Source organism: Castor canadensis, chromosome 16 (assembly GCF_047511655.1).
Source record: "Castor canadensis chromosome 16, mCasCan1.hap1v2, whole genome shotgun sequence".
Lineage (NCBI taxonomy): Eukaryota > Metazoa > Chordata > Mammalia > Rodentia > Castoridae > Castor > Castor canadensis.
The window spans coordinates 69733453-69748027 of record NC_133401.1 but is presented as its reverse complement, the minus strand read 5'-3'; the positions used below and the strand labels follow the sequence as shown (position 1 = coordinate 69748027).

Genomic DNA, 14575 nt, shown 5'->3' with positions numbered 1-14575 from the left:
AGCACAGAGCTATACATTATTCTACCTTTTACATTTCATCCTTTTCCTCATTAGCTTAATTTCTCAACAGACTGACAATTTTCTTTGTGTTGACTTATTTCAAATTACCCAGATACTAAGTGGTGAGTCAGGAATTGAATCTATTTTACTCCAAACCTTACCCATCTACAACTATCCAAGAATCCATATTTTTATTAATATATTGATTTGTTCAAGGAATTAAACCATAGGAAATGAATGTATTTAGTTCTCTGTATCCATTAATATCAAAGTATAAATAATTCAATGATATGCATAATGCAATAGAAAAAAGGCTTTATTTGAACATACAGAACAGAATTTAATAGATTGGGCTGACTGTGTTATCACATCTCCTATTACAGCACTTTTAAGAGGCAGCTGGAATTGCTGGGCACATAGTTGTGGCCTTTCAACTCCAGTCTTGTAGGAGGGAGCCTGCATTTCCCTGGGGAACTCCACTCCTTCGAGTCTCACTAGAGCTTCTCATCAGGACAGTGACTAACTGATCATCTGAGGTGGTCATTCTCTATAATCACAGCAGAGTCAGGCTCATTCTCATTCCATTACAGAGGTAGTCCAAGGTGACTTCCCTGCATGTAGTAAAATATTAAGACCTCCTTTGCCTGTTCTTTTTTTATATTACTAATTTTTTAAATAAATTTATTGTGTATATTTGAGGATCAAAGCATGATTCATGGATTCATAGAGAAAATAGTCATCACTCTAGTGAAGCTGATTAACGTGCTATCATTTCACAGAATATATCCTCACCTCACTCTTTTGATCCAAAGTGTTGAATAAAATCCACCCCACTAAACAAATTACCCAACACAACCCAACTTCACTCACTACAGTACTCATTTTGTACATTAGATCTTTTGTTTGGTCTACATATACTCTGCTTTATATCCTTTGATTGATAACTCCCTATTCTCTGGACATTACCAACACTGTTTTCTTCTTCATCTCTGTAATAATGACTTTTAAAAATCCTGCACACATGAGCTAATGCAATAAATTTCAATGTCTGGGTTATTTTATATACTTTAATGTCCTCCTGGCGTATTCCACTGTCCAGGATGAAATTTGAGTATGCCTCAGAACTTTATCTTTATTTCATCACTTACATATAGTAGAAAGTCCAATGGACACTCTAAAGTCACAAACACAGAATCATGTCATAAATGGCCTGAGAACAAGAAATTAGTGGTTAATACAAGCCATAGCTGAAATGAAATTCCTTTGGATTCTGCATGTGAAAATTTTTCCCACACTGTACAGAAGTATACAGCAAAAGGGATAAATATGAGGAAATGAGCAATAAGTAAAAGTATGTGTCTCTGGTCTCCTGAGATGGTGTTCCCCTGAGGGGAAGGATTTGGGAGTTTATTCATTTAAATTGCTTTATAGAATTTCAATGGCATCGACATTCACCATTACATTTGAAGAACACACTACTGTATTGTTTCTTCAGACACTGTGGCAATGCACATATCTGTATCTAGCTGTTGTCCCTGTGTGCAGGAGTTTCTCTACAGATTATCACAGAGTAACGCCCTGGCTCAGAGGAAATGAGATTCTCCAACATTGAAAGATAAAGTTTCTGTAGCTTGTTTTATTCCTAAAAATGGAAAAATATACAAACATTTAAATGTTTGCTAATCTAATGGGTCTGAAAATTTATCTTGTCCTTTTAAATTGTGTTTCATTGATTATGAGCAAGGATGATGATCTGCTTACATTGTTTATTTCCAAGTTTACTTTGGAATCATCTACTATTTTTTTCCATTTTTACTAGAGTGTTTTTTCTTTGTGAATGATCTGAAGTTTGCACATCACATACTGCCTTTTTTCTAACTCCTTATTTGTTATGTACATTGTACCTCCTAATCTCTAGCTTGATTTTTACTACTCAAGAGGAATGTGTGTGTTTGCATGTATGCACAAAGGCTTTAATACTAATCATTTCCTTGATGGTATGAATTTTATCAAAATATATACCTTTAAGATAAGACCATGAAAATGTCCTCTATGCTTTTCTGAAAGTCATTTAGGCCTTGACTCAACTTCATTTTTTTTTCTACTTTCAAAAGAGATTTTATTTCACATTGGTCTACAGTTACAGTACATATATTTTTGGCATAAACACACAAAGCTTTTGGAGTTTTAAATAGCCCCACTGCAAGATTACAGTCATGAAACTCCAATGATTATTTATGTAATAGTAGATTAAATAATCAGATTAAAATAGCTACATTATCTAGAATAAAATGAAAATCAATATATCTAAATAAAATAAATTCACATTTAAATCATATATTTATAAAATATTATCTTGAGAATAAAATTTTATTAAGCTTCAATATAATGTAATATAGAATGACTAAATAACAGTAGTAATTTAAACTGAAAATGAGAGAGAAGTCACAAGAATTTAAATAGACCTTACTTTTACAGTGGTCTAAAATTATAGTAAATGCATTTTGACATAAATATACAACCTTTGGAGTTGAGAAGCTCATTGCAAGATTTCATACATAACACTCCAATTATTGTTTATGTAATAGTGGATTAAATAATCAAGTTAAAATAAATATACTATCTAGAACAAAATGAAAATTAAATATACTATCTAAATAAACTAGAATGGAAATAAAATAATAAGATTCCTATTTAAATCACCTGTTCATAAAATACCATCAATACTATCTGGAGAATTTTACTTGTATTAAATCTTAAATTTAAGGTAAATAATAATGACCAAGTAAGAGCAGTTCATTTAAACTGAAAACAAGAAAGAAGTCAAAAGTTATGCAAAGAGATAAAAACACTGCCAAGTCTCTTCTTATCATTCTAAAGCTTCTGCCACAGGATCATCTGAAGGTAGAATCGACCCTGAAGAACTCACTTCTACTTCAAGAATGGCTACAGTGGGGGATATGCAGATCTTGGGGGAAGATAACTGGGGAAACCCCCCAAGGAATGGAAACTTCTCATTGGAACTGGAGGATACGGTGGGCCACGGTAATCCCTTGGGACAAAATATGGTCCAGGGCTTGGATCCACTGGGAAGAATGGACCTCAGACAGGAGGAACCGAACTAGGACCCACTACTTTCCTTTCAACAGGCAGAGATGAAACAGGCACATATGAAGTGTGCCTCTGTGGAGGAAGAGCTGGAGGGACCATCATTCTTCCATCCCAATTGCATGGAGGAGACAGGGACCCAGTCTCAGGAGGTGCTCTACGAGGGCCAGTCACCCTCTGGATTGTCTTCTTTCATTGCTAATGTGATGCCCTACAGGATTCTCTGGGCCTCTTGAGCCTTGTCCTCCCTGAGGAAGAAAAGGCAGAGGTCTGAATGGACCTTCCAAGAAAACTGAAGGAGACAGGAAAGCTTTCCTTTCTGATGAAGGTTCACCCAATGGTGAGGGATCACATGGAAAATGCTCTCTGCCACATGCTGCATTTGAAATACCACATTTCTCTAAATGTTCAAATTCCAACTACATTTTAAGTAACTTTTGTCTCTTGCTGGCATTGACTTTCCTAAAATACTTGAGTTGTTTTTCAGCAGCCTGGGCTTCCAATGAATTAAAGTGAGCTTTTTGTTCACAGGAAACAATCTGCCTTTCATAATAATGATTGTTTCTCTCTAATTTTTCTTCGAGCTCTCTGGCTGCATTTTTATAGGTCGCCTGGTCGTCAGCTGCCTGTCTCATCTTCTCTTCTGCTTTGGAAACTTTCCTCTCTAGGTCTCGCTAGTAATGATCCTCTGCCATAAATTTCCTGTAGAATTTCATTCCGATCTCTTCATACAGTTCTTTAATTTCTTTAATATTCTGCCAAAGTTTCTTATTCTCAACTTCCAACTGTGTATTTTCAGACCGTAAAATTTCTTGTTTACACTGGACATTTTTAATACACTCTGTCATATCTTTGCTTGCTCTCTCGACATCACACAACTGTGTATAAACTTGTTCCTTTCTTGTTCTAAGGATTTTAAAGACCCATTGAACTTCACAGCATACATCAGCTTTCTCAAAGCTTCTTCTGTCTGGTTATGTAAGAGACTGCCATTTCCTGATCCACTCTTCATTGCTGATTGCAAGTGACCATTATGTGTCATGTGTTCTTCAAGAATAGCCCAGACTTTCGTCTTTAGCAAGCATTCAGTTAGAGACCTGATGTGATCTTCCTTGGCATTTACAAGTTGTTCTGCATGTGCCACAGACTCTTCAACTTTAATTTTCTGTTCATTAAGTTCACTCACTTGTTCCTTGCATGCTTCAGCATCTTGTAAAAGCTGCTTCCTTGGCATTTACAAGTTGTTCTGCATGTGCCACAGACTCTTCAATTTTAATTTTCTGTTCATTAAGTTCACTCACTTGCTCCTTGCGTGCTTCAGCGTCTTGTAAAAGCTGCTTACAGCTTTCTTGAAGTTTGGCGTTTTCCTTCAAAACATCTGTGGTTGAGTCCTTAAGATGTGCTTCATTGATCTGAAGTATTCTTAAGGTTATTTTGGTGTTAGCTACTTGTGATTTGAGAAGTTTTGACTCATCCTCCAGGGAATGTATCATTTTTGACATTTCCACATTCAATTCAACTTGTTTACAATGTTTAGATTTCTCTTCTATCAGCTGGTTTCCTAGAAGGAGAACTTCCTGGAGTTTGGACTTGGATATTTCCAACATTGCATAGGCTGTATCCTTTAAAGATGACTCTAAGGCATCGTGCTGTTTCTGAAGAAGACTAAATTTTTCAAGTAACTTACATTTTTCTTCAATTAGTCCAGAAAGCTTCCCAGCAAGATGTTTTTCTCTTCTTGCATAAAGTCGGCTTCGAACAGATTCAAAACTTCTCCACAAAAGCAACAGAATAGAAAAAAGTCCAATAATAGCTACATATATCACTAGCTCCCAAGGAAAATCACAGGGCTTTGGTCTCGGTTCTTCAGGATCTGCTGTCACAACCCCACAAAATTCCTTTAGGACCAGCCCCAAGTACATCTGATGGACAGTCTTGGGCCAATCCATGGCTCCAAGGCTGCTTTGGCTGTTGCCAAGGCCTGGCTGAGCCTCAACAGACAACACTCAAAGTTCTGCCTAGAACTCTTATGCTGGAGCAGACCATTGCAGAGTTGGCTCTGGTGGGGTGGGGTTGGTTAATGGGCAGTTTCCTCCACCCAGAGGGGAGAAGCTTTACATGGTCAAACTTTTTCCAGAAGGTCCCACCCTCTTAAATAAAATAGAGAAGGATTTCCCAGATGTCCTAAAGCTCATCTGAGAACACTCATAAATAGAGTCTGAGAAAAATACTATTCTGTTTCTCGTGTGTGTGTGTGTGTGTGTGTGTGTGTGTGTGTGTGTAGGGGGTCCTATTGTTTATTACTAAATCCAGACTGGGATTTTGGTTTAGACATATCACAATTTATTCATCTCTAAAACACTAGTCTTAATTCCCTTTGCTTGAAAGCACAATTGCTCTCATTCTGTTGGCACTTCTTAAAAATGTATAGAGACTTTCCTTTTTCTTATTCTGCCTTTCATATTTTCTACTTTTTTCCATTTTTCTATTTTCTATTGAACATTGAAGGCTTCCAATTTCATTTTATTTTACTTTTATTCATGTATTACTTATTTTATTGTTATTGTACTGGGGGTACATTGTGACATTTACAAAAGTTCTCAGAATATATTATCCTTCAATTTAACTTGGTTTTTGTTTCCTTTTGGATAATTTCTCTCTCTCCATCTTTGGTTTTCAGTACTGGGGTTTGAACTCAGGGCTTCAAGTTTGCTAGGGAAGTGCTCTACCACTTGAGCCACCCCAGCCCAGTACCAGAGAAATCTCTTCTGTCAGCAACATTTCCTGGAGCACCACGTTTACCCCAATGTTCTGGCCTTCATCACGTATAAAATTTCAACATATTCATGGATCTGTTTCTAATGGTTCTTTGCTTCTGCTCTTCCATTTTCTCTCCCTATGAGAACACCCTCTGTTTTGAATACATGCATCTAGAATATATTCGAGTTTTGCAGTCCAATTCAACAGACATGTTTTTCTTTTTAAAAGTGTCCTTTTCTTTTTTGGATATTTTTGTTCTTTAAAATTCCATAAAACATTTTGTTGAAACTTTATTATGAGTACATCAGAGAAGAATTAGAATTAGTTCAGGGTAAAATATACATTTCTTGTGGCAGAGAATCCTAACTATTCATGAATATGGTAGACCTCTGCAATCATTCAGGTATTATTTCATTTTATACAGTAATATTTACAATGACAACGGAGTCATGCTAACCTTTTTTTATTACATTTTCTTCCTGATTATTACTGATGTTTATAAATGCGAAGTGTGAAACTCTATTTCATATTGTGGTAAAATAGATAACAACAAAACTTCCTAACTGAGCTGTAACAAACAGGCAGATGAATGTGATTCAGTATGTTCATGTAACTCTGTGGCAGGTCTTCAGAGCTTTTAAATCTGAATGCACCAAACACACCCCCATGATCCCTTCCACTCACTTGGAAAGCACCACTGTGCTCTCTGGCTGTATGGATTCCACCATTCTAAATAGGTCATGTAAGTAGAACCACACAGTATTAATTCTTTGTTACCAGCTTGCTTCACACAGCATAATATTTTGAAGGTTCATTCATAGAGGGTATGCATCTGAATTTCCTTCCTTTTAAAGCTGAGTTGTATTCCACTACATGTACATGCCACATTTTTAATCCATTCATTTGGAGATGAACTCTTGGGTTACATCTGGTCATGGTAAACAATGCTGGTATGAACATGGGTGTGAAAATATCTTCTGGAAGCCATGTTCACGTCTTTTGGATATATAACCAGAAGTATAATTGCTAGGTCAGATGGTAATCTAATTTTGTGGAACCTCCATACCATTTTTCATAGGAGTAGGTTCAGTTCCTTTATTATTTTTCTTATTGATAGCATTTTCTACCACAATGTTGAAAAGAGGCGAAGAACAGATAACCTTGTTTGTTATATTAAAGAGGCTATCAACTCACCAGTAGAAGGCCTGGTGAAAATTTTACAACTTTAGTTTGGCTTATCTAGACATGGTTATCTATTCTTAGCTTGTGAAGACTTTATCATGTATCAAGGTTTAAGTTTTACAAACAACTATACCATCTGAGGTATAGATTTGATATGATGCTTATCTTCCAGTCTGTTAGTGTGGTACAATACATGTATAAAGTCACCAATGTTGCAATGTGGTTTTGTTGCTCTGATAAATCCAACTTACCTATGGTTCATTATTTGCTTATATCCATCTGAATTTAATTCACTGATACTTTATTTAGGACTTTGTTTTGATGGTTTAAAAAGATTGATCTATATGTTTTGTTAGTAACATCCTTGTGTTTTCATACTGAAAGTATAAAGAAAACTTTCATTTTCCATTATTTGATGTGATTGGAATAGGATAGCCATGTATTTACCTTACAATTTTGATAAAATTGATCTGTTAGTTCAGGTGGGATTGCTTATTAGAACAAGAGTCATTCACGATACAATCCTAAATAGACTGGATGATTTTTACATTATTGTAATTTATTTGGGTAGGAAATCTATTTAAATATTTTAAATTTGAAATATATGACCATAAAATAGGCCAGAACAATTTAATCCCAGGTATTCAGGAGGTGGGTTCAGGAGGATGCTGGTTGGAGGCCAGCTTGTGAAAAAAGTTAGTGAGTCCCCGTATCATTGAATAAGCCAGGAGTGGTGGAACACCTGTGCTGCCAGCTACATAGGAGACCATAGATAGGAGGATCTCAAGTCAAGACCATCTTCAACCTAAAACAAGAGACCCTACCTGAAAAAGAGCTAATGCAAAAAACTCTGGGGCCATGGCTTCCATGGTAGAACACCTGCCTAGCAAGGACAAACCTTGAGCTCAAATCCTAGTTTCAAACCCTAGACTCATCAGTTTTAAATCATGACATCTGTTAATAGGGAGAGTAATATTGCTTTCAAATCTACATAATTTTATTGCCTTTTCTTGTGCTGTTGTACTAGATGTATTACATGATTTTGAAGAAAAGTGATGATAGTGGACATCCTTACCTTTTTTCCTGATCTTAGCAGTAAAGCATTCAGCCTTTCAGCATTACATGTGATGCTATCTGTTAGGTCAGTTTTTGCAGAAATCTTTATGACAATAAGTAAGTGCCCTTATATTGTCATTATGCTGTGAATTTTTGTCATGGGTGGATTATTGATTTTATTCTTTTTCTTCATCAATTGATATTGTCATCTGTCTATTCTTCTTGCACCCTTTATGATCTGGTTATGAAATGTCCTCAAAAAACTCATGTATTGTAGGCTTGGTTCCCAGTGAACAGTGTTCAGAGGCCAGGGAGGGCTGGGGAGGTGGTTGGATCATTAGAGGCCTGAATTAGTCCATTGATGAATTCACAGTTCAATGGGATTTGGGGAAGTTATGGAAATTAAGGAGGTGGAATTTCCTTGGAGGATGAAAGTCACTGTGGACCTGGTTTTGAAAAGTAAATTTTTCTCTGGCCTCTTCCCTTCTTTGTCTGTGGTTACTTGCCACTATGAGGTGAGCAATTAGGATACCCAAAATGACATTCTTCCTCACCCATGGCCCAAAAACAACAGAGTAAAGTGACCATGGTCTGAAATTTGTGACATTATGAATCAGGTGTTCTGACTAGTAGACACTTAATATGATCAATTATTTTAATTCATTTTTAAACACTGAACCAGCCTTCCATTCCTGAGATGAGCCCATCTTGGTTATGGAATATTTGTATTTTATGTATTTTTAATTCAATTTGGGAAGATTTTGATGAAGATATTTCATTTTCATACTAATAAAATATATTGGTCTGTGTCATTTTTATGTAAGTTGTTTGGTATTGATAGAAGTTTAATGCTGATTGCATGAAATAAATTGAAAAGTATTCCACCTATATTTTTAAGGTAATCATGAAATTTGAATTTCATTATTGGTGCACACACATTTCAGATTTTTATGTTTTCTTGTGAAATAAAGTTTTTGGTTATATACCATCTCACTAACCATGGTAATTTTCATTCTTCTCACTTCTATAGGGATATAGCTTTGTGGTAGAGCACTGGTGTAGGCTCTGGGTTTCATCCCTGTTTAACTTAGAAGTTAAACAATAAAGTATATTTTGTCTAATATTAATTGATATTAATGTAGTCACACCAGTTTTTCTTTTATTTATGTTTAGTTTTCCATCTTTGTACTTTAACTTACCTATATGATTATATTTTAAAATGAGTTTTTTCAAGTACAGTTAGGCACAATATAGACTGAAGTGTAACCCTATGAAGACATAATGAAAATGTGGCAACTCTAAGCCAAAGGCGAGGCCTCAGAAGAGGCCAAACTTACCAACACCTGATCTCCAATCCAGTCATCAGAATTGTGAGAAAATAATTTCAGAATGAAACTTGACTGGGCATGGTGACACACTGTTGTATTCTCAGGTGCTCATGAAGCAGAGGTCAGGAGGATCATGCTTCCAAAAAAGTCTAATAAGCTTGGTGTGGTGGCACATGTCTGTAATTCCAGTTATGCAGGAGGAATAAATAGGAAGATCCTGGGACAAGGCTGTCCATGGTACAAGTATGAGATGCTACGTGAAAAATACTAAAATCAAAATGGACAAGAAGTATGTCTCAAGCAGTGCAGTATCTGCCTAGCAAGCATGAGGCCCTGAGTTCAAACCCCAGTATAGCCAAAAAACAACAACAAAAAAGTTAAATGAAGATTTTCTCAGTTAAAGATAAAGTAAAGAAAGTATTGCTGGCAGACTGCCTATATAGCAGTTGTTAAAGGTAATTCTCCAAAGGGAGGGGATAAGGCCAGTAGGAATCTTGGAACATGAAGAAAGAAGGAAGAGCAATAGAAATAGTAAATATCTGAGTAAATAAAATAAATTATCCCAAACATATCAATTAAAGGACAGATATTGTCAGAGCCAAAACAAATAGCAAGTGTAAGAGGAAAGCCTGCAATGATTTGACTATATTTACCTGGCAGCTTTGGCCACTCCCTGGTCATACCTTACCAGGTGTAGAATAATGTCACAGATTCCAATTACCTCTCTTTCAAAACATATCATGTATCCTTTCTTGTTCTCAAATAAAACACCAAATTTTCTTTAATCCTTAAACATACTCAAGGCCACTCCACCTGGGTGTGTCTGTCATGGATTGAATCCTATTCTGTGCTCATTTCCCCCAAAAGATCCATATGGGAGATTCCTTCCTATATTTTTGCATGTTTATGACATTATGTAGTGTCAGAAGCAGGTACTAAAGAAGACTCCCCTCAAAAAGACTACAGTCTATAGATTTATCAAATGAGTTACCCACAAATGACCCAGAAAACCCATGACACAGAACCATAGGGTGATTCTCTAAATACATAAAAATGGCCAATAGACAAGAAAAATGGGCTCAACACCAGCAGTTATCAGGAAAATGGAAATTCACACCACCACGAAAAGGACAAGAGGGCAGATTAGAAGTGTTCATCATTTTGATTCTGGAATGAGAAGAGTCACGTAACAAAGGAGTGATTGTTAAGAAGGGAAGAACAATAAGAAGCTAAAAAGAGTTGGCAGGACAGCAGAAAAGCAAAGAGAAATAGAGGAAACAGAGAAAAGCAGAAAACGGTTTCATATCCCTTCCTTCACTATCCAAGAGCAGGAGAGAAAGCTGAAATCACAAGGAAAATGCAAGCCAAATGGCCCTGGCAACAGACTGGAAATTAAAGCTGTATGGTAAGTCCACACCTGCCACTAATCTTAAACTCAGTGTGGGGCTTGGGTGAGACTGCTCTGTAAGCCAGCCTTGGTGAAGAAAGACATTCTGTCCCTATTCTCAATGCTGAGTGCTACAGTAAGATGCCATCTTGAGTCAAAGTCTATTGGTTGAGACGAAGTTACCCTGTCTGATTGAAGACAAGGAGCACCATGACTTGGGGAGTCTTGATATACCCTACCAAGTGTGTGGGTGAGGGATGGCCACAAGAGCTGGTTGTGGAAAGGGAGAGGGTCTGACGGGGACTTTCAGAAAAATTCAAGCACTGGGGAGCTCCAGTAGTCAAGGGGTGTGCTGGTAAGAAGCCACACCTTCTATGGTGAGAGGACCATCCCGTCACCAAAGGGTTGCAGTGGAAACTGACTATCAAGTACGTGGTTGGCATAGTATTGGGCTCAAAAACTTGCTTCCTGGCTATGTGTATTGGCTGTCAGGTGGGCCCAAGAACCCCAAACCTAAGACTTCTGAATCCTGTGATATCAACAGCCTTCTTCCCCCAAACCCTCAGAGAGTGGAGAATTCCTGGGAAGGGTGTGAGAGTAATGAATCTTTACCTTTACCAGCTGCACCCCAGCATATGTTTTCTACCAGGTAGGACTGAGGGCCTTGACTCCAGACCTCCACAGCCTTCTCCACACACACAAGGAGGTAATCTGCTCTTGCAGTCTCCAAGTAATGTGAGAAGTAGGTCTTTGTCTCTCAGTTCCCTGTCATTGCAGAACTTGGCACTCGTTTTGCTCCTCCCACTCTCTGATACATTTGGGAGTCACATTTACATTGGATGCATCTACCCCTGAGCAAACAGGGGCCTTGTGAAGCAAGTGAGAGCCTATCCAGCCTGCAGCCTGTAAATTTCCCTGAGGCCAGCAATGGGTCCCAGTATACAAAAAAGGGAAATTTCTACAGTGAAAGTAGCCCAGAAGGTGACATCTGATCCTTTTACAAGAAGCTATGGCTAGTTTCCATTTTCTGTGTAATGCTGGGCTCAGGCCTGATGGCATGAGCATGTTGCAAATGCTTGATTAATGAGCCATAAAGCTGGTCCAGTGGTGAGAAATAGCACATCAACATGGCCACTACACTGTTCTGCCTTAACATTGAAAATATTTCAAGTGAAAGACTATACAGGGATTGAAACTTCAAACCAATGACCAGATGTACAAATCCCAACGTAGAAACATAAGAAACATACAAAAAAATTCCAGGCAGCATGTCTCCTGCAAAACTCAAAAACATCAAGACACAAACACTAAAGATAGTGAATTGGATGAAATCTAAGACAAAGAATGTTTAAAATGATTGTTAAGAATGATTAATGAAATAAACACCTGAATGAATTCCAGGAAAATTCAACTGAAAAGATGAATGAAATAAAGATGACAATGTAGGGCATGAAATAGGAATTCAATGTAGATAGAAATTCAGAAAAAATTAAATATAAATTCTGGTAATGAGAACTCAAACTCAAAACAGAACCTCCTCAGTAGACTGGCAAAAACTGAAGGCAGAATATCTGGGTTTGAAGACAACATATATGTATTAGAACATTCACCTGCAGATTTTGGGGAAAATAAAGTATGAATGAAATAAGCAAACTTCCAGGACATGACTAAAAGATCAAAGCTATGAATCATGAGCATTAAAGGAAAAAACAGTGCAACCTAAAGACATAGAAAATATATTCAATAAAATGATAGTCCCAAACTTCCAAAATCTTGAGAAAGAGATGTTTAACAAAGTACAGGAGAACTTGAGGACTCCAAACAGACAAGACCAGGAAAGGACCTCCTCATGCCATATTATACTTAAAACATTAGGCATAGAGAATGAGGAAGGAATGTTGAAAGCTGCAAGAGAAGCTCCAAGACACCAATAAATGCAAACCAGTCAGAAAAACAGCATATTTCTCAACACACGTTTTAAAAACAAGGAAGGCATGGGATGTATTCAAGCCCTGAAAGAAAATGATTGCCAACCTAGATTACTGAACCCAGCAAAGCTATCATAGACAATTGAAGGAAAAATTTACAAACCTTCCATGATAAAAAAAAGCTTTCATGACCATTAAACCAGCACTGTGAAAGAAGCATAAAGAAACACTACACAGAGAAGAGGAAGATAACACCAATGCAACTATGAACATATAGAAAAATAAATCTCACTAGACAAGAAGATTAGAGAAGATTCAAACCCTATGAAAATAACAAAATAGTAGGAATTACTGCATACTTTTCAATAATAACTCTGAATGCTAATGGTCTCAATTCTCCAATCAAAAGAATAGAGTGGTACATAAGATTGAAATGACCTCACTGGCAAAGACAAATATGACTAAAAAATGAGATATGGTTTTCCAAGCTATTGGAGCTGAAAAGCAAGCAGGAATAAGCTATTGAAGGCAACTTCAGGACAAAATTAGGCAAATTGAAAAGGAGATACTTTAAAGGGCAGAGATATACCTCAAGTAGTAGAACACTTGCCTAGATTACAAGGCCTGAGTTCAAATTCTAGTATCACCAAAAGAAAAGGCCACCTATACTGATAAAGGAGGACTCCAGTATATAACAATTAGAATCACAAACACACCAAACATTTGTGCACCAAATTTCATAACCCAAACTACCAGGCAGAGAAGCACATATGGATCTCAACACCATAATAGAGCGTGATGATATTACCCCACTCTCATCAAGAGATAGGTCAATGGGACAAAAAAATCAAGAGGGAAACTTGAATATTAAATGACAGTGGAGATCAAATGGACTTAAAAGACGTATACACAAATATAACAATTAATAGCCACAGAATATGAATTTCTCTCTATAGCTGATGGAAATTTCTCATGATAGAGTATATTTCAGGTCATAAAGCAACTATTATCAAATACAAGAAAACTGAAATTACTTTCTGTATTTTCTCAGACCACAATGTGGAGACTAATGTATGATACAAAGAATCAAAGAAACAAAGTGTTGGCTCTTGTTAGAAAACCTTAGCCAAACTAACCAAAAGAAAGAAGTAGAAGACCCAACTTATTTTTCATTTTTCATTAAGATATGTTAGTTGTATAGAGAGGATTCATCGTGACAATTCAAATAGAATTTATACATTGGCTTTACACATAGGTTTTATACACAGGCTTTACATATTGTCTATTCCAAATAGACTTTATACACTATTCTTTGGTTAGGAGTCTGCCCCACTTAAAACTGTTGTAAGAGGTGACTTTGTCCCATTTTGTATAACTATGTGAAGTTCATCAACCATATTCTCTCACCTTAATCTCCTTCTTTCACACTCTCCCCTCCCTCCACACTGTACCTATTTTATACTCCTGTCATTCATCATTAATATCTAAGTCAAATGGTTTCTCTATGTATACCTATGGTGAGTATATTTCATTTTTGCCCATTCAGCCCCTTCCATTGTTTTCCCTTACCCCTCATTTTCAACAGCTTTCCATACATATCCTTATATCCTCTACTTTTACAGATGCTATGCTTTATGATAATAATCTGTTTTCCTTTCTCTCTTTTCCCCAGTTTCAGAGAGTAGACAGCCCCACTATTACAAACATGCTCTACATGTGAGTTTGCCTATGACCATGTTTGTTTTGTGTGTATGTTTATCTTTTGGATCTACCTTCTACATATGAAAGCAAAGACAGCCCAAAACACACAATGGAGAAAAGACAGC

General features: G+C 36.7%; 1 protein-coding gene across 1 annotated transcript; it reads right to left on the bottom strand.

Moving 5' to 3' along the window:
• Window positions 1-3952: 3952 nt before the first annotated feature.
• On the bottom strand, window positions 3953-5057 carry LOC109678583 (melanoma inhibitory activity protein 2-like). The gene is made up of 2 exons (XM_074057403.1): window positions 4368-5057; window positions 3953-4255 (listed from the first exon to the last, which is right to left on the bottom strand). The coding sequence occupies exons 1-2, from the start codon at window positions 5055-5057 to the stop codon at window positions 3953-3955; spliced, it is 993 nt and encodes a 330-aa protein (XP_073913504.1).
• Window positions 5058-14575: the final 9518 nt, after the last annotated feature.